The following is a 24,396-nucleotide window of genomic DNA, read 5'->3' as shown; positions in this document are numbered from 1 at the left end:
CACAACTATTACAGATATGAACCAACCCTCAACTTTGCATCACCAGTTAGTGTGCCTGAATCTCCTCTGATTGTCTGCAGAGACAGCACAGTTGGTTACCTGTAAGAAGGATTCCTGTGGACAGCAGGGAAATGCAGCCACACAACCTTCTCATGTCCTCTATCAAAAAAAACCAAACAAGCCAGAAAAATTATGTACATCGAGTTTTGATATACACTGAACTGGAGGGGTGAAGCCTGTCTAGCACCGGAGTATCTGTGCATGCTTCGTAAGAAAGATGTCACCAGATAGCGTGTGGCTGCATTCCCCTGCTTTCTAAGGTGAATCCCTGTAACACTTAATCAACTTCACTTTCTGTACGTTTTCCATGTTCTTTGTCTCCATGTCCCTGTAAAGTCCTGGATCCAATCTGTAGCTCTTATTCCTGTCACTGTGAGCAGAGACAAACTAATCCATCCCATAACCTAGGAACTTACTTTCTTATGTTTTTTTAATTGCATTTACACCCCACATTTTCCCACCTATTTGCAGGCTCAATGTGGCTTACATAGTACTGTCAAAGGCATTTGCCCAGTCGGTGAATAACAAATACAAAGTTGTATAGTGATCGTATGAGGTATAAGTGGAGGGTCGGAATGGATGGAGATTGCGTGTTTTCTCTCCTTTATCAGGTAATGCAGCATTTTGCTGACACCTGTACAAAATATCCCTGTAATACAGATTCTTGGATTGTCTGGGATAGTCTGTCCAGGATTTGGTCCTCTGGTGTCAGTACTGGGAGGGTGCAGTAGATGGCAGCAGTGTCCCTCCCCATCCTTCCCTCCTGCTTCCCTTCTCTCTGATCTGTCACCAGACTGACTTCCCCATTTCTCTCTCTGTCTGACTCCATTAGGACTAGGAGAGAAGCTGAATGCCTGCACTGAGGAGCCAACAAAGAGGGAGCCAGGGCAGGAGAATGGCTGCAGGGCTTTGTGCTCAGCAGGTAGGAGACTGGCAGGAGGTGGGCAGCAGGGGATGCAGTGCCAGGCAATGTCATGCAACCTCTGATACACAAAGAGAAGAAGAAATTAGCCTGGCACTGCTCCATCCCTTCCTGGTGCTCCAGAAAAGAAAGTTCTGCTCTTTATTCCCTGCAGCCGTTCAGAGTCTTCTAACTGGGATCTCTTTAAATTCTCTTTCATTCCTCCTCCCCCGCTCCTGCTTCCCCCTTTCCATACTTTTATCTCCAGTCTCTAACCCTCTCTCCTTCTGGCTGTATGGCTAAATTGGGAGGAGAGGGGAATTTTTAATGAATTGACAAGTTATATAGGTGCTAGGATTTATTTTTTAATCTCTCTATGATGGAAAATAGCAGTTAAACTTGTTTATTTACAGCTGTGGGACAGATGAGCTCATTTTTCTGGGCATTTCTAGAGAACATGTCAGGTTGACCCTGTTAAGGCTCTGGTGCAGAAGGCAACAATGTTGAGGGTCACAGATTGGACACCGTAAGAAGAATCATCTGTGTTTCCCCCAAAGTGAAAAACAACAAATTGTTTTTATGTTTATCTACGCTATTCAGGCATGACTTCCATGTTGGGAGACTGCTGATGAATGGAGTGGGAGGGGGTAGCCAAGCTAAAGAACCGGCTCGTGTAGCAGTAAGCCTGGAAGGCAGAGCAGTTCCCAGTATCTGATCCCTAGGACTGGGGAACAGATTGGGCAGTTCCCCTGCTCGTTTCCACATTCAATTTATTTGTTTAACAAATGTATCAAAGTATCTGAGCGGAGTACAACAAGCATGCATAAAATCAATAACACACATACCATCAAAACCATACATAAAATCAAGAAAAGGCGGCATAAAACCGACAGACCACCTCACTACAACCACCCAAATCTCAAATCCCCCTTCCAGAAAATACCCTACTAAACAAATATGCCTTCAAATGCTTTTTAAACAAAGAGAAGAAAGTTCCGCAGCCTAGATGCATCACAAAAAAACACCTGAGAACGAGTCTTCTCCAAGTGAGTCTGGTGTGACAAGGGAACAGCCAACAAATTAATGTAAAAGAACTGCCTTGATGCAGTCACACTCTAGTCTGGGGTGGAGAGAGGGTCAAAATCGCCTGCTCCGGGGCAGCTCCTGCCTGGCTGGGGCAGCACTGAGAACTGTATCAGGCTTGGGAGGCCATGGCGGGCTGAAGTGTCAGGCTGCTTCAGGGAGTGAGGGCAGGAGAGGTCGTGGCTGTCAGGGCCTGGCTGTAAAATGAGTTTATTTTGTTGGGCAGACAGGATGGGCCGTAGAAGTCTTTATCTGTTACTATGTTTTGGAGCATGCACAGATTTATGCTCATGTGCAATTGGAATGCTCCAGAATTCTGGCAGGCCACAACTCAAGCCAAGCCTCAATTGTTGATATATCCAGCGAGCCTGTTGCAAATAACATAACAGTATATTTTATATCCTGCCTTTTATCTCATTGTTGTATGCAGATTACACCAATAGAAGCTGGACATTACCAGGAAGGTACATCATCAAATCATAACATTAATTCAAGTTCATCACCTCAATATAATTAACCTGTAAGGTTCAATACATGCTTCCTAAATAAATATGTCTTGACTTATAAAATGGACAAAACAGCGAAGATGACTAAACAATAAAAATAAAAAAGGAAAACATTTTTTCCTTTCCTTTATTTTTTTTTTATTTTTATTTTGTAGTCATCTTCACTGCTTGACTTATAAAATGCCTGTAATTTACAGCTAATAGTAAGGAGCATATTGGAAGCCAGGTAAGGTGCTGACTAGAAAGTTGCATGGGGACACAAATGTAACCTGTCCCCGCCAGAAGCTAAGCCATCCCTGCCTCAAGTAATTTCCTCCATCCCAGCCCCCGGCCTGCCCTGCCCTTGCTGTGCTGCAGTCACCTTCACCCCTCCCAAGAAAACCAGATTCTATAAGCAGTAAAACTACTAGTAAAAGTAACAAATAATTTTCTTCCGTACTCTAAATACAAAATTAAGATACACATATCCATGAACTGCACGTTCTCCTCTCCTCTCAATCCTCTTCTATCCCATGTGCACTATTTCCACTTTGCCCTTCCCCACTCCTCCATGTATGTCCCCACTTACCAATCTTTATTCCCTATACCCACCCACACTCCCTCCACCCTTTTTACCAAGGAGGTTAGATAAAATAGACAGGGTGAGCCTCTCTAGCCCGTCATATGGGCTGAAGCCAGTAGTTGAAGCCATACTGGGTCACCCAAAACAATATCAAATGCAATTGAAAACAGTAGCAAAAAGATTATTAGAAATTTTTTTTTACATTTATATCACACATTATCCCAAGCAAATTCTGATTCAATGTAGCTTACATTTGAAAATACAGTGAGACAGAATAATAGAATTCAGTTATATCATGGGAGCAAGTAGATGGATATGTCTGAAACATTTAACAAAGTTGAGATTCGCATATATACCCAACTGGGCATTTTTAAAAAAGGCAAGTGCATTTTTATAATATTCCACTGCAATTCACAAAACAGAAGGAGCAAGTTCCCACATGCCATCTTTTTTTCTTTTGATGTAGGCACAGGAAAATTTTTTTTTAATGCTCCCAAGTTTGAATCTAATTCCTGTTTAATGTGGGATATAAATACCATAAATAAGTAAATAAATAGATAGAAACTCTGAATGTTGAGCACCTGTGGCCCTTTACCAGGAGAAAAACATCTCTGCACGAATATAACAGTACCAGTGTGTCCCTTTAACCAACCCCTCCAAATGACACACACAATTTATAACAAATATTCTGTTATACCTCCTCTGTGTACATCTATATACACAAGCTGGCATGTTTGAAAGTCTAAGTGAGATTAAATAAAAATTCCACCAACAATAAAGAACAACAACATGGATGCAGCAGCTCATAGGTTTGCTTGCTTTGTTTTGAGTGCACAGGGATCCGACTGAGGAAGGGGAAACAAATAACTTTGGGGTTTTTACCAGTACCCTCCAACCCACCTACATATTCCAGACCTCCCCTCCAGCCCTGGGTGCCCTCCTGGCATATACCTCAAGCCACCCTGGTGTTCTAGTGGATTCTGTTGGGCAGGAAAGATCCCCAGTCTTTCCTACCTGCTGCCGCTGACCCTCTTGCTTCTGCATCTTCTTTAAAATGGTTTCCGGAAACTTCCAGTGGTGGCCTTGCAAGTCTTCAGCGGAAGTCTCACAAGGCCTCCGCTGGAAGGCTCGGTAGCCATTTTAAAAAAGTGATGCATGCCTCCTTTTTTCATGGTATATGGCAGTGTAGGCAAATCAAATCATTCTGGTCAGCTGTCTCCCAGTTTCTCCAGTCAGTGTTGGGACATCGTGTGGTCCTTACCTTTGAAAGATCAATGTTCAGCTCCCCTAGTCTGTGGGGAACTGGCACTATGGGAGAAAAACTATTTTTAGGCAAGTCATGCACCCTTGGAAAGAAGTGCATTCTCAACCATTGGGTATTAAATCACCCTCCCTCCTTCTGGTATTGGAGGAATAAAATCCATGAACTTATTCTCTGGGAGTCTCAGGGAGCAAACCTATCCCCTTAGAGGCAGCAGAGATTCCTTGAAGTGTGGGAGGCCTATCTGAACAAGATTTCCCTGATGGCACGTAGCCAGGTCCTGAATAGGTTTTCACTGGGGCACTGAGAACGGCTAGGGTGAATGGTGGTCAGGCGTTGCACACCAGGGGTGGGGGGTTGGGATAGAGGAAGTTGGAGATTTTGTACTTGGTATCCTGTAGGAGGGGACCTAAAAGATGGTGGCCTTGCTCACATTTAAGAATTACACAGCATCAGTCCTCTCCTTGGGTTTGACTCTGCTGCTTAAGGAAGTAGGGAAACATTCATAGAGATGAATCTTGCTTGGACTTTTAACAACCCATGTAGTTCAACTTCATTGTTTTATTTAATGTTGTACTATGTTAGATTTTGGACTTCAATAGGTTGAGTAGGTAAGGATTGGGGGTTCGGGGAGATTATCTTGGAATTGATTGATGACAGTTGTTACCTTGCTTTACATTTATACTCGATGTGTTTTTGCTTCTGGACATTATGTATATTCCAGACTGGGGTCTTTCCTGCCCCGAAGAATCCACTAGACCACCAGGGTGGCTTGAGGTATGTGCCGGGAGGGCACCCTGCGGCTCGGTGGAGGAGAGGCAAAGCTCATATCGCTGTGCATTTCCGCGGGGACCCCACAAGATCTGGGTTCATCCCTGTGGGATACCTGCGGATCCAGGTCCATCCTCGCAGAGCTGGAGGGGATTCCCGCAGTACCCGCGTGAATTTCACCATCCCCGTTTCCATGCAGCTCTCTAGTTCTGACTGGGAATTTTAATGATTTATAGGCTAAATTTGGGACTTCAAAAAGCCAGGGAAAAATGTTTTAATGTCTGATGGAAGTTGATGGTGTTGCAGAGCTGCCAATTTATCCATTTCACGAAGGAGACTTTTTGGCTGGTCCTGGATTTCTACCAACCTCATCCTGGTGCATTATGGGACCTTTAGCACTGATTTCAATGGATAGAATCATGGACTATAAGGGTTCTTTTCAGAGCCATCCCTGGTCCTGGTTCTGCTGGGCCTGCCCCCAAGGGCTCTTTCCAGAGCCATCCTCTCCCCTCCCTTTATAGTGACTTGGCAGCTGTCCATTGGCACCCTCTTGACCCCCAGGCTAGGAACCCCACAGCGGTCCAAGGGCTCGCCCTCAAGGCCATGACAGATTGTGAAGGCCATGAGCTCGACTGAGTCACCAGCCTTGCAGCTCCATCAGCAGCTGGCTGTCCAGGTCCAACAGCTTTCCAGGGCAGTCTAGGATTTCACTCTACAGATGTGCTATCTCCAGAGTCTGGTGGTACGTCAGGCCGCAGGCCTTTCACCCCATGGTAGCCAGCTCTGAGCCTGCTCCAGTCGTTAACCCCTCCGGTACGATGGGAACCAGAAGACCTGCAGGATTTTCATTAACCAGTGTCAAATAATCTTTGAGCTTCAAGCACGGCCAGAGTTTTGCTCCCAGATAGAAGCCAAAGCAATGGTTGGGACCCGAGAGGATCCCAACCATTGCTTTGGCTTCTATCTGGGAGCAAAACGACCTAGTACTAAACAACCTGAATGAGTTCCTGGGACATTTCCAAAGAATCATTGAGGAACCGGGGAAGACCTTTTCCGCAGCCTCTGAACTGCTTAACCTGCGACGAGGTTCGCAAACATTGGGCACCTACATCATTCAGTTCCGGACTCTGGCCTCTCAGCTGGAGTGGAATAATGTGTTCACCATGTTCTGGCAAGGGCTGTCATCTCAGATCAAAGACAAGTTGGCCAGTCAAGACCTTCCTGCAACATTGGATGACCTTATCCACTTGTGTAATTGGATAGATGTCCAGTTTTGAAAGCACATGCAGGAGTGGCTATCGGTCTGCCGAACAGTCTATCTGGTTTCCAATTTTCAGCATGCTCCCCGTTCCACTTCTAAGACTACCTCTTCTGATCAAGAAAAACAATGGTGTCGAACTAAGAGTCTATGCCTGTATTGTGGAGAGAGAGGCCACTAAGCTCTTAAATGCCCCAAGAAACCAGGAAACATGCTGGCCTAGCCTTGGCTGGAGCAAGGTGTCCTCCCCGCACACATCATCTGGTTTCCTGCTCCCTAGAATTGAACCAAGTGTTTCCTTGAGAAGTTTTCATCAATTCTGGAGCAGGAGGGAGCTTCATTGATGAGGCCCTTGTCTGGCATTTCCACATCCCTACCCAAGAGCTCTCTAGGCCCATACCTGTTTCTTTGGTATATGGCAACATCCAGGGACTCATCAAGACTAAAACAGTGTCCCTGCATCTGAGGATAGGGGACCATGCACCAAGAGGGCATTGTCTTCTATGTTCTCCAGACGACAGTGAACCCCATTATATTAGGACTCCTCTGTCTTCAAAAGAACAATCTGGGAATCGATTGGTACAAGGGAGAGCTCTTGGCTTGGAGTACAGCCTGTAGGCACTGTTGCCTTGATCTGGAACTTCCAGCCACCCCAATGGCCACCTGTACATGGTGTCAATCTTCTTGGGGAGGACAGGGGCCGTCAGAAAGAACTCCCAGTTCTTCACTGGAATGGCCTGTAAAATCTCGTGAAATGGGACCATCACAGCCTCTCTAGAAGGAGAGTCATATTCCAAGACCTTGAACATCTTAGCTCTGGGTCCGTCCTCCACTTCCAAAGGAACTGGGATGACAGCCACCATCTTCTTCATGAAAGATGGGAAGGAAAGTTTCTTAGGTGGAGACTTTCTCCTCTCCTGTGGAGGGGAGGGTTCAAATGGGATGCCATAGGACTCCTGATGGTTTTGTACTGGTGACTTTGGGTTACATTAGACTTGCAAATCCTGGAGTCTGGGGGGGGGGGGGGAAGGGGCTTGATATACCGCCTTTCTGTGGTTTTTGTAACTACATTCAAAGCGGTTTACATAGTATATACAGGTACTTATTTGTACCTGGGGCAATGGAGGGTTAAGTGACTTGCCCAGAGTCACAAGGAGCTGCAGTGGGAATTGAACACAGAGTCCGTTGCACTAACCACTAGGCTACTCCTCCACTCCCATGTGTAGCCCATGTGGGGCTAAACATGGGGAAGCAACTCTGTCAATATCTGGGGAAGAGGGGTCCTGGAGTCCTCTTTTCTGTAATATAATGTTAGGAGAATAAAGTCATCTGAACTCTAATGCATTCTGAGCTCCTCCACACATCAGTAAGTTTGTTTCTGGTTTGTGTTTCAGGTGTCAGTAACGTTTGAGGATATCACTGTCTATTTCTCCCAGGAGCAATGGAGGTATTTAGATGAAGGCCAAAAGAAGCTTTACAGGGAGGTGATGATGGAGAATTATGAGACTCTGATTTCACTAGGTAAGGATTGCATTATCTACATTTTTAAACAGATACAGGGGAAGATCTGTTCCTGAACCTCTTCTACTCCTAAAACTTTGAAGTATGATCATGGCTTGATTTACCATTGTATATACACAAATGGAGAAAGTTGTGCTTAGTACTTCAGTAAATCAAACTAGAATTTCACAACAATACTATGCTGTCCCAGTCGCACCAAAGAATAAATAGATAAAATATTAAGGCACACTATAGTGGAAATGAAGACCTCAGAGAGTCATCATTCACAATAAATTCCACCTGCACAATGTCATGTGTCAGAGTAGCCCCAATCATTTGTCAACAAATCTCCTCCTTTATTCCTATAAGTAGTCTTCTTAATTTTTATAAATTTACTTTGAATCATGGATTGGAAAACAGAATACTTGAAGGAGGGTGTGATTTCATGACTCTTTGGACAGGCCTGGGACCTCGGTAAAGCACAGCCACACAGGTTAAGGGTGAAAGGAAAGTATTTATTTAAAAGCAGAGAAATGTGTAACTTGTTTCTTCCACAGTTCAGGGACATTATACATACAAAGTCACTTCTTATGCTTAAACTCTGACTCTCGTTACCTGTTCCTGTATGTTGACGACACACTTCTACTACTACTATTTATCATTTCTATAGCGCTATTGGTCACCCCTTGTCTCTTCCAGGAGTCCCCAGCATTCCAGTTTCAGTACTTCACACTGGGTACCACTTGGCCCTGACTTCCCAAATATCCTACCTGAAGTCTGCTTCTGCTTCAGTCACTTACAGGGTAGCATCCTCTTCTAAGGCCAGTCTTCTTTCCCAGGCTTTTCACAGGTACTGCAGCCCTGCTCACCACATCCTTGGTGTCCTCTGCACACGTGGGACCTCCTCGATCTATTCAGCCTCAGGACATTTAACTCCAGTCTGGGGTGGCTGAACTACACCATCAGTGAGGGAGTGCCTTTCACTATACCATTCACTCACATACTTTCCTCAGCTCAGCCCTCACAGGTTAAATGCTTTCCACAACCAGGGACCCCCCTCCTCCCCAAAGAGCTGATGGTAACCATTCCCTAGGGCACCCAGGACCCCCACAACCACTAGTAATCGCCAGGACCGCCCCTGAGCCATAGCCAAACTACCACAGTGGACACGCCATGCTTCTAGCATCCCCACATGAACAGAGCAAGATAAACGCAGCAGCCATTGGGCCCATCACACCAATGGCCACAGATCGTCCAAGTCCCTGTCTCCGGAACATTCAGTACGATAGGAGGTGGTGGAAATTGAATTCCACTCTCTAATGGTTGCCACCGTCCATTCCACCCCTCCCCTCATGTGGAAAGGGTCATCACCTCTGGAACATACCATCTTCCAACATACCATCCTCTTCATTCTCCATGGCCCCCTTGAATTCCCTTGCATTCTGTCCTTTGTCAAAGCCACTCTGTACGATAGACCTACCTTAATGAATTCATCATCTGGTTCCACAGTTGAAGGCCATTGTCCGGTCAACCAGTTCTCGATTCTCAAGTCACCATTCCTGTGACTCACTTGTAGGATCAACGTATTGGCACTCTCTCTTCCCGGCTACTGGACCCCCCCATTGAGCTTTCTCGCGCCTCAGGCAGGGAATTACTTTTACCATCTCTGACTGCAAACTCTTCTTGTATCCCAGTCCCCAGGTTCAGGTAAACTTCTAACACCCAGCACATGGGATGGTCACTTTTCACAGTGATGTCTGCTACTCCTTCCATGGTACTGCTGTCTTCTTCCTGAAGCACCTCACTCCACAAGTCAGCAGTCTTAACTGTCATCCCCAGCTCTGGGATGTTGGATTGACCATCCTCCTCAGTATCAATCAGGTTGCACTCTTCCTGACCCGATACTTCCAGTCTCAGCAGCATCATCTGCTCTCGGGGTTCCAACTCACAGTGCTGTTGAGGGAGTGCATACTTTGGGCTAGAAAAGGTACAGAGAAGGGCAACGAAAATGATAAAGGGGATGGGACAACTTCCCTATGAGGAAAGGCTAAAGCGGCTAGGGCTTTTCAGCTTGGAGAAAAGACTGCTGAGGGGACATATGATAGAGGTCTATAAAATACCGAGTGGAGTGGAACAGATAGACATGAATCGCTTGTTTGCTGTTTCCAAAAATAATAGGACTAGGGGACATGCAATGAAGCTACAAAGTAGTAAATTTAAAACAAATTGGAGAAAATATTTCTTCACTCGACGTGTAATTAAACTCTGGAATTCTTTGCCAGAGAATGTGGTAAAAGAGGTTTTTTTAAATTTTTAAATTTTCAAGTTTTATTTTTGTTACATTTGTACCCCGCGCTTTCCCCACTCATGGCAGGCTCAATGCGGCTTACATGGGGCAATGGAGGGTTAAGTGACTTGCCCAGAGTCACAAGGAGCTGCCTGTGCCTGTGCCTTAGCGGGGTTTAAAAAAGGTTTGCCTAGCTTCCTAAAAGCAAAGTCCATAAGCTGTTATTAAAATGGACTTGGGAATAGATTGAGGTTTACATCCGTACTGACCCAACGGGGTGATTGATATATATGCTGAGCAAAAGCCAGTTTGGAAACATACTCTGAGATAACACTGGACCCTGGAAGCGTTTTGGATAGACTGAGGAGGGAGGTAATTAGACAAAATAAATCTCTCTGGAAGTACTCGGTCCTGCTTCAAAAGGCTTAATTACCATAACTATGCAGACTGCTTAACTACGGAGTGCTCCAGCAGTTGTGGTGGATAAGGTGGATGAGAAATACAATCTGCTCAGGTTGGGAGACAACCTCATGAAAGACTATATGGGTAAAAAGCAGATGGGAACTGAGATAAATGTTGTTTTTTTTTTGCTTCCACATTCCATCCAGGTATAATAGAGCTGGGAGATTAATTGCATGTATTAGAGTTGAGAGCTCTTGTCGGAGTTCTAAGAATGTTTGAAATGTTATATTTGTTTGATGAAGTTCTATGAATGTTTGAAATGATATTTTTGTTTGACAGTTATAGCAAGTTGTAAATGGTTCACATGACTTAGCCATAATTGAGGCTTATTGAGTGGGAAATTTTACATAACACCAATTGGGATTAGTGAGATAAGGGGAATAAAACAAAACAAAAAATACTTTTCGGTGTGAATATGTGAACACAAAAATTAAACTATTTGTTGGGCGGGAATTAGTAAGGGGGGGAGTCAAACGTGACTTGTTCCTCGGGGGGGACGTAGTAAAGAAGACAGAGGGGATGAAGAGGGGGGTAAGGGAGGAGAAGGGGGGATTTCAAGGAAATGGGGAGCAGATACCACTAGGAAGGAAAACTCACAGGGAAAATAAGGGTATTATTGAAATAAGAAGGAATGGGATACTATCGCACTTAGGGAGGGCTTGGTATATACAGTGCATAGACGTAGCTGGGAGAGACCATAGGCTGGGGTGGCCTCTTTCAGGAGATAAAAGGTTTCAATGGCAAATTGGATGTTTTTATGTCCCTTAAAATGATCAAAATAGTAACATGGAATGTTGGCGGTATTAACTCGCCCATTAAAAGATCAAAAATCTTGAAATATCTTCAAAAAATTCATGCAGACATTGCTTTTTTTACAAGAAACACACCTCTCAGATAAAGAACATGAAAAATTGGCCAGATGGTGGGTAGGGGAATGTGTAGCTTCACCAGCAAAAGGGAAAAAGGGAGGGGTGGCTATCTTACTTAGGAAAGGGTTGGTGACGGAACTGAGTGATGTGATTAAAGATCATGAGGGGAGATACATTTTTGGTAAGGTGATAATAGCAAGACAGAAGGTGCTGCTAGGAAGTATATATGCTCCGAACCAATTTGAGGCTCAATTTTATAAAACTCTGTTGAACACACTTACCAAAGTGGACCCCATCCCACTGATATTAGGAGGGGACTTTAACATGGTGTGTGATCCAACAATGGATAAATCTCAGGTCCCTCCTACATACCGGCACGGGCCCTCAAGAGGTCTGCCCAACCTCTGCACTGTACTGGACCTTCTAGATGTATGGCGAATATTACACCCACAAGATAGGGACTACACTCACATGTCAAGGGCTCATAATACCCAATCGAGGATAGATTACCTACTGCTGTCCCGATCATTAATGGGAGGGGTTAGAGAGGCGAGAATAGGACCCTATTCTATTTCAGATCACGCAGAAGTCTGGGTGAACTGGCAACCGAGGGGGACAGAGGAGAAACAGCGCTTGTGGTCTTTTCCGAGCTATTTAACTAAAAATACAGGTTTTAGGGACAGATTAATGGCTAATTGGGCTGAATATAAAGTTAACAATGAGCACTCGGTCGCAAGTGCCTCCTCTTATTGGGAAGCAGCCAAAGCAGTCCTGAGAGGAGAGATGATAAGCTATGTTAGTCACTTCAAAAAAGCTAGGGATAGAGAAATTTTGCGATTGGAGGCACTTACAAGAAGTTTGCGGAAAAGTTTTGGAGAAACCCCGAACGCCCGTCTTAGAAAAGAATTACTAGAAGCGCAGGTGACTCTTAACACATTAATTCATGAACGTGAGGTCAAATCACAAGCCTACTATAAATTTCAATTATACAAATTTGGGGGCAAAGGTGGGAAGCTGATGGCACGACTTATAGCTCGGAAACAGGCCTCTCGCATTGTAACAGCCTTGAGAGATCAGACAGGTAAAATATGTCACTCCGATTCTGAAATAAGAGATATTTTTAAAATTTTTTACCAACAATTATATACAGAAGGGGAAGATTCAGGCCTGGAAAGTGCTATCTACTTGGATAATTTGGAATCTCCGGGAATGACGGATAGGGAGAGAGAAAAGCTCAATGAACCTATATCTATTGATGAGGTGAGATGGGCTATTGGCAGTAGTCAGTCAGGAAAAACACCTGGGCCGGATGGGATGAAAATAGAGTTTTACAAACTGATGGGAGAGGCGATTCTCCCACCATTGGTGGATGCATATAATGAATGGGTGGAGAAAGGGTCCCTACCTGATCAATTGAATATAGCCCGTATTATATTAATCCCGAAGCCTAAAAGAGATGTCACTCTACCCGAGTCTTACAGACCCATATCACTGTTAAATTGTGAAGTCAAAATTTTTGCAAAAATATTGGCAAACAGAATGAGTCGGGTGCTGCCAAAAATTGTACATGAAGCGCAGGTAGGCTTTGTTAAAGGCCGAGCTGTATCAAAGAATCTTAGACGGATCTTACTCTCTTTGGAACAGATTGGTAGGAGGAATAGTTCGGCCCTTATAGTAAGTTTTGATGCAGAAAAAGCTTTCGACCGTGTGAGATGGAATTTTCTGTTTACAGCAATGGAAAAATATGGATTTGCTGGATGGTTCTTGGATGCGGTTAGATCTCTTTACACCTCCCCAACAGCGAGAGTTGTGGTGAATGGTACTTGCACAGAAAATGTGAGGATAGAGAGGGGTACCCGTCAAGGATGCCCCTTGTCGCCGCTACTCTTTGCATTATATTTGGATCCGTTGATAAGAGAAGTATATTCTAATCCGGACATTCATGGTGTAATGTTTGGGGCAGTTCAGTTTAAACTAGCAGCCTTCGCCGATGACTTATTAGTTGGGATCACAAGGCCAGAGATATCGTTGCCAGCTTTATTAGAGGCATTTCAGGAATTTGGAGATTTCTCTGGTCTTAAACTAAATTTGGAGAAATCAGAGGCATTGGCTACTGATGAAGACGTTGCTAGAATTTGGCCTGGGACTTTCCCGTTGCGGTGGGCGAATGGACACTTCCGTTACCTAGGTATTTTGTTAACCACAAAGACTAGTGATCTTTACAAGCTTAATATAAAACAACTATTGACACAAACCAAACAACAATTGGAGAAATGGGATGCCTTGCCGCTCTCTCTGATAGGTCGTCTGGGGCTTGTACGTATGGTCATACTACCTCGCTGGTTATATGTCATGCAAACTCTTCCCCTTCGGCTGTTGAATAAAGATCTGACGAGTTTCTATCGGTTGGTAATGAGATTTTGTTGGGCAAATAAAAAGGCGAAAACCAAATACCAACTGTTATGGGGGGGCTGGTCACAGGGGGGACTCGGCTTGCCTAATATGAAATTATATAATGTGGCATGTTTATTGTGACATATTAGAGACTGGGTTTTTGAATCAAATAAATACACCCCCCTAGAGATGGAAGAGGCATTTTGTGCTCCCTACCACTTAGTGTCATTGTTACAGGTGGAGAGATCTTTGATCCCTAAATACCTAAGACAAAGTTTGCTGTTGACTCCGCTGAGAGACGCTTGGCAGTTCTTAGGAAAATGTTTGAAAGTGGATGCGGGAATTACAGAATTGCTGACCATTCGTGGGAATCCTAAATTTGTGTCAGGCTTGGAGAATCCAGTATTTAAACGATGGGAGGAAAGAGGAATAGTTTGTCTGGAAGACGTAATAGGAGTTCAGGGACAGATAAAATCGCAAGAGCAAATTTTTGGTAATGAAACACTGCAGTGGGGGGATACTTTCGCTTATTGCCAATTGAAATATTTTATACAATCCCTAGACAGGGAGAGATTGAAACAAAGGTCGGGATCTAAATTGAAGGGATTTTTTGAGGAACTCTCAGATACTGAACCATCTGTCTCTGACATGTATAAGGCGCTAGGGATAGTTGGAACAGTTAAAGACTGGGAAACAGTTAGAGAGAGGTGGGAGAAAGATTTGGGACTCGATCTCTCTACTTGGGATATAAAAAGGCAGGTGAAGGGTATTGCCAATTTAGTTAGTGGGGCCCAATATCGGGAATGTGCTTTTCGAGTAATTCACAGGGCCTACTTCACACAAGTACAATTAGCAAAATTTGGGGGGGCACAAAATTCACTATGCTCACGATGTAAAAGAGCTGAAAACACATATTATCATGCATTTTGGAGTTGTCAAGCTATTCAGGGTTTTTGGTCCAAGGTAGCTGAATACCTGTCACAGCTGCTGTCTTGTGATGTATCAGGTACCCCCTCACAGATGCTATTAGATATCTACGGGTCGTTCAGAGGAAATACCCCAGAGGAGACATTGCTCTTTCGTAAGGGATGTTTGTTAGCAAAGAAATGTATACTTAAATGCTGGACCTCAGAAGCAGTGCCAGAATTTTGGCATTGGCGGAATCTGGTGCATCAGCTGCTGATGTGGGAGGCAAGAGAAGCCAGAGGATCTCCGAAACGAAAAACTCAGTTTTTGAAGATCTGGGGGAAATATATAGATAACTTATCAGCTAAAGGAAGGAGCTTTGTATTGAATGTGCTGTAACCACTATACTGGAGCTAAGGGTTAAGATACTTCCTTCTTTAGGATGTTTGTGAGTTTTCCATGGGAAGGGAGAGGGAGGGCGAGATTAGGAGGGTATGGGGGGAGGGGGGTGGTTGGGTGTGGAGGGATTTGGGAGGGGGGGTTAGATGAAAGACCTAACAAAGTAAGTTGAAAGTAGAAGGTTCAAATTGGTTGTTGTTTGAATATGATGGGACTTAAGGATTGGCTGTACTGATTACACTATATACTATTGATAAAAGTGTATACCGTTTTTCATAAAACTGATGAAACATAAGTATGTTGGGTGGGGGGGGAATTGTATTGGGAAACAAAAATTAACAATTTGTACAAGATTATGGTTGTATTATTTTATTGATGTTTAATAAAAATTGTTTAAACATAAAATGGACTTGGGAAAATCCACTGCTTATTTGTGGGATAAGCAGCATAAAATGTATTGTACTGTTTTGGGATCTTGCCAGGTACTTGTGACCTGGATTGGCCACAGGATTCTGGGCTTGATGGTAACCACGGGGATGGGGACAGAGCCCACAGGGACGGGGCGGAGACAGAGCCCGCAGTGATGGGGTGGGGATGGGGACAGAGCCCATGAGTTTGTCCCCCGTGAAACCTGTTAATGAACTGGACTGTTATTTATGTTTGATTGATGCAGACGACAATATTTTTATTTTTTGGAAAAACAAGCAAACATGCTGGCCCCCCTTCCCTCCCTGTACTTCCTGGTTCTTTGGCCCTGAGGTGATTCTTTTTGTTTCTCAGCCCCTTGTGCTATCTGACCTCATATTTGCTCTGTGTAAAAAAAAAAAAAAAAAAAAAGCAAAGTCTGGTTTGGCAGTGCTCCATGGTCTCTTTTTGTTTTGTTCCCAGTTTGGCAGCACCCAGGCTTTGCCTGCTGACAGGTGGTTTTTGGCGGTGTTCTTGGACCTCCCTTCTTCCTCCTGAATTTGTTTCTAATTAGTTTTCAGTTGAGCTATAATTTCTTTTCTGGAGGTTTTCTCTTCTGAGCCAGTTTTATTCCAAGTTCCATTTGCCCCTTTTTTTTTTTTGAGCTGTATTTGAGTTGGGAGCGCCTTTGGGCTTCTTTGCCTGACCCAGTTTATACCTGGGTTCAGTTGAGCTTGAGGGTGCCTTTTTTGGCTCTAGCTCCTGTTAAAAATTAAAAAAAAGAAAAAGTGGAGCAGAAGTACATCTCGGAAGTCTCTGAGTTCCTTATCTCGCCTCCCTACCTGGACCATTGAAGCCTCCTTAGAAGTCTTAATGAAACTTGAAAACTGAGCTTGTGCTATGTTATGTTCTTGCATTTTTCCCCCCAATGTCATGGAAGAAACCACTGCCTGCCCTGGGATTGGTAGCGTGGAATGTTACTACTGTTTGGGTTTGTGGCAGGTACTTGTGACCTGGATTGGCCACTGTTGGAAGCAGGATACTGGGCTAGATGGACCACTGGTCTGACCCAGTATGGCTGTTCTTATGAAAATTAGTGCTGCATGTTTTTTTTGTAAAATTTATTTATTTTATTGCATTTGTATTCCACATTTTCCCACCTCTTTGCGGGCTCAGTGTGGCTTACAATATAAGATGAATGGTGGAAATACAATTCGTTACAACTTGGTTATGGATTACATTGTGAAGAATTATGCGAGACAATCAAAGTGTCGTTAAGGAATATAGCAATGGAACAGAACTTTGAAACATAGGAAGGAGACAAAGGGAAGCTAACAGGGTAGTATTAAGATACGAAGACATATGGTAGAAATAGTTCTGTGAGTCAAGGAATGAGTGAGGTGGCATAAACCTTAATTTTCTTTCTAATTCCTAGGCGCAGACTGTGAAAGCATTGATTCTGAAGTATTATCAAGAATTAAACAAGCGGAATATTTGCATGTCTGGGATTTGAAAAAGTCAGAAGAGAGAGAGGTTACTCACTCGTACACAGGTAAGTAAAAGTAGCAAACACTAGGGGTTGTGGCGGCCATTTTGTGGCCATACCCACAACAGGCAGGAGTGAGTGGACATTGCTTATGCCTATGGGACCTCCACTGGACCACCATGGACTTTGAGGTAGGCCCAGGAGGAACTGTAGGGGAGGGGGATCTGGGAGCCCTGATTCCAGTACCACTAGTTAACTGGACGCTGGCCAATATTCAGACTAGTGCACGGTTAGCTCAGTGGGTAAGGTTTTAGGAGAGCTTTTTTGCTGTCCTAACTTTAGCCACTTACTTAACCGGTTAGCTGTCTGAATACGTCTGGTAACCGGTTAAGTCCTGGCTCCTCCCAGGCCCTACCTCAGCTCTGCCCTGGCACAAGCCATGCCATCACCTGTATACTCAGTTGATCCACCATTACACTCGCGTTCCACGTCATGGGATAATTTTTCCATACCATCTCTCGCTCTTTTAGATAAAGTTATTCAGCAGAATAATCTCATTACTTCTGTTTTAGATCCAGTCGGTTTAAACTTCCACATCTTCTTCACATGATATCTACCAGTTTTTCTAATGCTATGGTTCCTTTTCAATGGAAGAAAGCTATAGTTAAGCCAATTCTTAAGAATAACTCTGGAGACTCTCTTGATCTTATAATTCTTGACCTGTTTCTAATCTCTGTATAGTTTCTAAAATTGTAAAGATAGTTTTTGACCAAATCTACTCTTTTTTTGCTGAGCAAGTTCAAGCTTTGCACCCAAGACAAACTGGATTCCTTATTTACTGTAGCACAGAAACAACTATAACTGCTTTGCTCAGTGAACTTCATTCGATATTAGAGAAGGGTGAGATCGCTCTTCTTATCTCATTAGATTTGTCAGCCGCATTAGATCTTATTGACCATCAACTTCTTCTTTCACGTCTTCAGTGCATTAGCTTAGCGGGGTTTTAAAAAGGTTTGGACGGCTTCCTAAAGGAAAAGTCCATAGACCATTATTAAAATGGACTTGGGGAAAATCCACTGCTTATTTCTGGGATAAGCAGCATAAAATGTATTGAACCTTTTGGGGATTTTGCATCTTTAATATCCTAGAGGGTTTGTATCTTAAATTTTAAGTTTTTTGGTATTCATTTTGTCTTTTAACTAACTTGTTGGTTCGGTGTCAATTTCTTTCCTATTTTTTATGGTGTTTCTTTTATTTATTGTTTTAAATTTGTTATTGTAAACCGCTTTGATTTTCTTTGAAGTAATGGCAGTATATGAAGCTTGAATACACATACACTTAAACATTCTATCTGCATCTCTTGTAGTGATCATCTTGGAAATGTTGTATTTCGAGCAGAGAGGGAGGGGGTGGCAAATTTACAAAGGGGGTACTTTATTACTGAATTTTGCTTTTATCTAGAAAAAGATGACCCTAGAAACAGTGACAGATTGAGACATCAACGGGAGCTCAGTGAGAATCCTGAAGGGGAACAGATATCAGAAAGAGACAAAGAAGAAACTTCTGATTGGGAAGAAAAGAGAAAAAATCAATGGATCTCGGAAGATAAAGAAAAACATTCAACAGGATGCTCGGCTCTAGGTGAGCACAGTACTAGTAATATCACACATACAGGAAACGAGCAGAGAAACCAGAAAAGAGATGAAAGATGTTTATGTGATGTTTGTGAGATATTTCTGAGTGTAGCTTTGAAGACTGAATGTACACGTATAGACTGTGGGAAAACTTTCAGTCAAAAGGGAGAATTACAGGATAAACAGAAAACATGCATAAAAGAGACATGTTTTACATGTTCTGAGTGTGGGAAAGGTTTCAGTAGAAAGAAAGAGCTAATGCAACACCAGAAAAGTAATACAGAAACCAGAACATGTACAAGTACAGAATATGGGAAAAGCTTTGCCAATAAAACAAACATTGCAAAATACCAGAGAAACACTGATGAGAGAATATCTTCATGTCTTGGTTGTGACAAAAACTTCACCCAGGAAGAAAACATTACAAAAAATGTACAATTGCACCCAGGAGAGAGAAAAGTTTTAGGTACAGAATGCAAGAAAAGCTTTAGTCACAGGAAAACGTTCATAGAACATAAACAAACACAAAAGCAAACTGTTGTGCAAAAAGTCACTTCTACTAGATCTGAAAAAATATTTTGCAAGAAGACAAACCTCTCAAAATTCCAGAACATTCAGAAAGAGGAGGGGGGACTAAGTACCCATTCTGACAGTGGTAAAAGCCACACAATACACCGTAGAATCCATTCAGGATTGAAACCAGTTACATCTGCTGTGAGTGGTAAAGGTTTCATTGAGTATAACCTCACAGTCCACCAGACAATCCAAACTGGAGCAAAGCTATTTGCATCTACTAAGTGTGGAAAAAGCTTCAGTCAGAAGGCAAAACGTACCATGCATCAGAAAATCCATTCAGGACTGAAACCACCTACATGTACTGAGTGTGGTAAAAGCTTTACTTGGAAGGCAAGCCTCACAAACCACAAGAGAATCCACACAGGGGTAAAACCATTTACATGTAGCGAATGTGGTAAAAGCTTCAGTTGGAAGAATAACTTTATAAAACACCAGAGAGTACACACAGAAGAGAAACCATTCACATGTACTGAGTGTGGTAAAAGCTTCAGTGAGAAGGGAACCCTCATCAAGCATCAGAGAATTCACACAGGGTTGAAACCATTTACATGTCCTGTTTGTGGTAAAAGATTCAGTGATAAGGGACATCTCGGATTACATCAGAGAGTCCACACAGGGGTGAAACCATTTATGTGTCCTGATTGTGGTAAAAGCTTTAGTCAAAAGGGAAACTTAACAAGCCATCAGAGCATACACAAAGAAATGAACCCAGTTACATGTTCTGATTGTGGTAAAATATTCAGTAGGAAGGTATACCTTGCAAAGCACCAGAGAATCCATGCAGGAGTGAAACCATTTGCATGTACTGAGTGTAGTAAGTGCTTCAGAGAGAAATCACATCTCAGAGCACATCAGCGATTCCACACGGGAGTGAAACCATTTACATGTACTGAGTGTAGTAAAAGCTTCAGTCAGAGCGGAGACCTCACAGTACACCAGAGAATCCACACAGGAGTAAAACCATTTCTGTGTACTGAGTGCAATAAAAGGTTCAGTTTGAAGAAAAATCTCAGAATACACCAGAGAATCCACATAGGATTGAAACCATTTACTTGTACTGAGTGTGGTAAATGCTTCACTGCGAAGGCAACACTCAATGTACATCAGAGAGGCCACACAGGAGTAAAACCATTTACATGCACTGAGTGTGGTAAAAGATTTAGTTCGAAGGGAAAACTCAATCTGCATCATAGAATCCACACAGGAGTGAAACCATATACATGCAGTGACTGTGGTAATAGCTTTACTCAGAAGGCAATCCTCAAAAAGCACCAAAGAATCCACCTAAGGCAGAAAAATATTACTCTGTAAATTGTGGAAAGATAGAAGATTCTCAAGTACCAAGAAATGTAGTCTGAAACCAAGAAAATGTGGCAAAAGGATCTAGAAATCCTTCCCATTATTTTGGGTGCTTAGGTTGTTTGTAGGTTAGATTATTATAATGCTTTGCTATCAGGTCTTCTCTAATAGAAGTCATAACAAATATAGCTATGAAATTAATTTTGTAATACCAAGAGGATCATGTCACTCCTTTTATTGAAATATCTTTACAATCTGATGTCCCACTATATTTAATTGCTGTTCATATTCTTTACTGTCTTCTTTAGTCACTGAAATCTGCAAATCAAAACTTTCTCTGTGTGCTGCCTTTTACTAGGTTTTGCTTAGATATGTCCTACTGCTTGGCTTTCTGCTGTGCAGCACCTACTTATTCTCAGAGCTGTCTGAAACTAGATCCAGATAGCAGGGCTGGAAACCTAGCTACTTTCCCTTCTCTGAATAGTTATTTATATTAGGGCCCATATTCCGACCACAGGAGTTACAGCAGTTGGTGCTGAGCCTGGATCTTCAATGCGGGTCTTTTTCCGGTGACCGGTATTGAATATCCGGTTTATTTTTGGCCAATTTAAATATAATCGGCTCGGTCAGTATTCAGACTTAGCCGATTCTCTTTAAACCGGCCAAATATATCCCACCTTTTCCCACGGACAAATTTGGGGTTTTAAACATCGGCAGATAGCCGGTTATATCGGGTGATATAACCGGCTATCTGCTAACCGGGGATATTCAGTGGGGGATAGCTGGTTATTCTCCAGTGGATAGCCAGTTAAGCGCTATTTAACCGGTCAGCTGCTGTTCTGGCCAGTTAAATATTGCTGAATATCGGGAATTTCTGCTATATTTATTTTGCGTGTGTGTCTCCGTTTTTGTTCCTCAGGCTAGGTCCTATAGATTGATTATATTGTGCTCATTCATCTTCCCTGCCTAGTGTGACTGTCCTGGCTTCTGTCTGTGATGACTGTGCCTGTTTTTATTAATTTTTGCTCTGTTTTAACTGGTCACTTGTACATGGCCATGATGTTACGAATAATGGGTTAAAGAAATGTTTGAATAAATAAAAAGCAAAATATTATACAGATTAAGGGCTTCTTTTACAAAGCCCCGCTAGTGATTCCTATGCGGCAAATGAGAGGAAGCCCATAGGAATTGAATAGGCTTCCTCTCATTTGCCACGCAGGAATCACTAGCATGGCTTTGTAAAAGAAGCTCTAAACGTGCATCCATTGCTCACTGACACAAGGGACACTTTACAGACATTTCTACTTTCAGTGATGGAGAGGATTGAATTATACTCTATGGGCTTGATATTCAAAGAGGCTCATTTTCAAAGCACATAGACTTACAAAGTCACATAGGTTACTGTGTAACTTTGTAAGTCTATGTGCTTTGAAAATGAGCACCAAAGTGAGTTAGCCGACGCCCTGATCGATTAAATTGCTTGGTCAGGGATTAGCCGATAATATTCAGTGACACTTTACCAGCTAAATGCTACTGACTGTGACGATTAACGCTGAACACAAAGCCAGCTATCTTGGGGGCAGTTCGGGGACTGAGTCAGCACTTGGCCGGTGTAAGCTCAACCAGATATTTTATTTGATCATAAACCATCTCGTTCCTAGTACCTAATGGTATGAAAGGGTTTTTTGTTTTGGAGTAACCCATCTTGTATAATATGAGCCTGACCATGAACTTTGGTTCAAGGCCTGAAATAACTTATCTGACAGGCCCCAGTGATAGTGACCCTGGACTCAACTCCAGTGTGACTCAAGAACTCATGATCTGTTGAGACATGCAGGTGTCAGCAAGAATGAGGAAGGAGCAGGGGTGCAAGAGCAGAACTGCATGGGTTAGCAAACTTGTGGTGACAGATGTTCAGGAGAAAAACAGAACAATGTATTCCCCCAGGAAAATGACAAAGTTTCCAAGAAGTGTTAACTAACCTATTATAATGTCCTTATTACCATATCAACTGCCTGTGAACTGTTGCTTAAAAATAACTGTATAAAAGTGATTGTACCAGAAATATATGATTGGAGACTCTGTGCAGCTAACACAGATGTGTAACAGCCTTATCTCCCATGAGAAACCATAGCTTGTAGTTTGTACTTGGTAAATAAAATAGATTACCTTTCTCATATGCAGCCTTGGTCTTCCTTCATTCCATATATTGGATAGTGGATATTTGATGATTTGGGGTGGGGGCTAAAAAGACCAGAAAAACAGTGGTGACCCCGGACGTCAATACAAGGGGATTGTGAGTCGATCCACGACCCCCGGGTCGACCCTTCATTTGGGTCCCTGTGTTAAGAGTGAGTGTCCTGGTTCGAGTCCGGAGAACTACAGACACAAATATAGTGAAAATAAGAAAACTTGTGAAAGAGTCGTCAGTCTCTGGGACGCTGGAGCCGATTCTCTGAGTGAATCCTGGACAGGCCACATCAGGACCGTGTCTAGAGTGTCAACACCGCTAGTGCAGGTTTGCACGAAGAGTGGTAAGTTAACAAAATTTTTATATATTTGCAAGTACACAATATAAAGTTATGGCTACACCACTTAATATAGTTGCTAAATATTTCTTCATAGAAAAGAAGGAACTTGCTAAGCTATGTGACAAATGGAACAAGAGACAGGCAGATTTGTGCTGGCCTCAAAAAGGGTCTTTTAATACAAACACTTTACAGAGACCTATAAAAAGGGCAAGTCTCATCTGAAACATATGCAGGCCATAAATAAATGGATCATGGTGGGAGACAGGGAATTAGAATCAAAATCTCTGCCCGACTCCTCTACCTTTCCACCCCCACCGCCAGTCCCTACAGCACCGGAAGCCCCACCACCGTATACAAATCCCACCACGAAACTACTGGCCTGTGGTACTGCTGTGGGTTATGAAAAATTATAACCCAACCTTCATAAGGAAAGTAACTGTTTACCTCTACCTGTCTCCGGTACTGAGGAACCTGTTACTGTTCAAATGAAAGGCACCGTTGACTTACTTCCCATGCCTAAACAGCGCACTGTGGACTTAATCTCTATGCCCGTACCTGAAATTGACCTTACAGCCCCCATAGAGCCCACGGCTTGGTTGGCCGAAGAGGAAAATGGCTCTGTCAATTCGGCCCTTAACCAACCACCCGGAAAAGATCAAGACGATAGGTCACAGGCAGCTCACCTAGAGGACACTCTCATTGACCTAGAACAAGACATTAAAACAAGATGTGATCACCTATCGGATTCTTACCACCCCCCAGTCAACCATTGCCGACCGCACCAGATCTAAGGTTTCCACCAAATACAAAACCAACCCGACCCATCAAATAACCACTTGAATGGGCACCCCAGCTGACAACATTGTAGCACGAGGGGAAGACAAAGTTAGACTCCTGGCGTACAGTGGTACGATCCCCAATACCCCTATCGAATACGTTGCACAACAAGAAGGATCCTGGTATTGGGTCCAACCCTGGGCTGATAACCTAGCAGCCTTGTCCGAGTCCCTAGGGCCACAATCTAATACCTTTCCCCGTGAAGGATTCTTTACGAACTGCTGGACTCAAAGTTGCTAGGGACTTAATTTACTCATATCCTGATCCCGGCTGGGGTCCTAGAGTCAAAACTTATATGATTGAGGGTCTCAAAGTTTGGGAAAAATACAAGAATAAATTTCCCTCCACTGAATTCGGTTCCCCAACTAAACTTTTACCTCTGTTCAATAATTAACCGGAGGGATACCAC

The 24,396-nt window shown here is 43.2% G+C and overlaps 1 protein-coding gene across 2 annotated transcripts; it reads left to right on the top strand.

Moving 5' to 3' along the window:
* Positions 1 to 860: 860 nt before the first annotated feature.
* LOC115464207 (oocyte zinc finger protein XlCOF6-like) lies at positions 861 to 21,406 on the top strand. 2 transcript variants are annotated; one of them, XM_030194600.1, is made up of 4 exons: positions 861 to 982; positions 7,797 to 7,923; positions 17,060 to 17,176; positions 18,572 to 21,406. In XM_030194600.1, the coding sequence occupies exons 1-4, from the start codon at positions 911 to 913 to the stop codon at positions 20,629 to 20,631; spliced, it is 2,376 nt and encodes a 791-aa protein (XP_030050460.1). In that variant the 5' UTR covers positions 861 to 910; the 3' UTR covers positions 20,632 to 21,406. The 2 variants fall into 2 exon arrangements, with proteins under 2 accessions (XP_030050460.1, XP_030050467.1); XM_030194607.1 differs by lacking the exon at positions 861 to 982 and adding an exon at positions 2,479 to 2,564.
* Positions 21,407 to 24,396: the final 2,990 nt, after the last annotated feature.

This window comes from Microcaecilia unicolor, chromosome 1 (assembly GCF_901765095.1).
Source record: "Microcaecilia unicolor chromosome 1, aMicUni1.1, whole genome shotgun sequence".
NCBI classification, from domain to species: Eukaryota; Metazoa; Chordata; class Amphibia; order Gymnophiona; family Siphonopidae; genus Microcaecilia; species Microcaecilia unicolor.
This window is presented reverse-complemented; position numbering and strand designations above follow the sequence as displayed.

What these genes read in the sequence shown, in the direction of transcription:
- LOC115464207 (XM_030194600.1), top strand. Translation starts at nt 911, where the DNA reads ATGCCTGCACTGAGGAGCCAACAAAGAGGGAGCCAGGGCAGGAGAATG. An exon ending in TGAGACTCTGATTTCACTAG is followed by an intron (nt 7,924 to 17,059) that starts GTAAGGATTGCA and finishes TCTAATTCCTAG; the next exon opens with GCGCAGACTGTGAAAGCATT. An exon ending in GGTTACTCACTCGTACACAG is followed by an intron (nt 17,177 to 18,571) that starts GTAAGTAAAAGT and finishes GCTTTTATCTAG; the next exon opens with AAAAAGATGACCCTAGAAAC.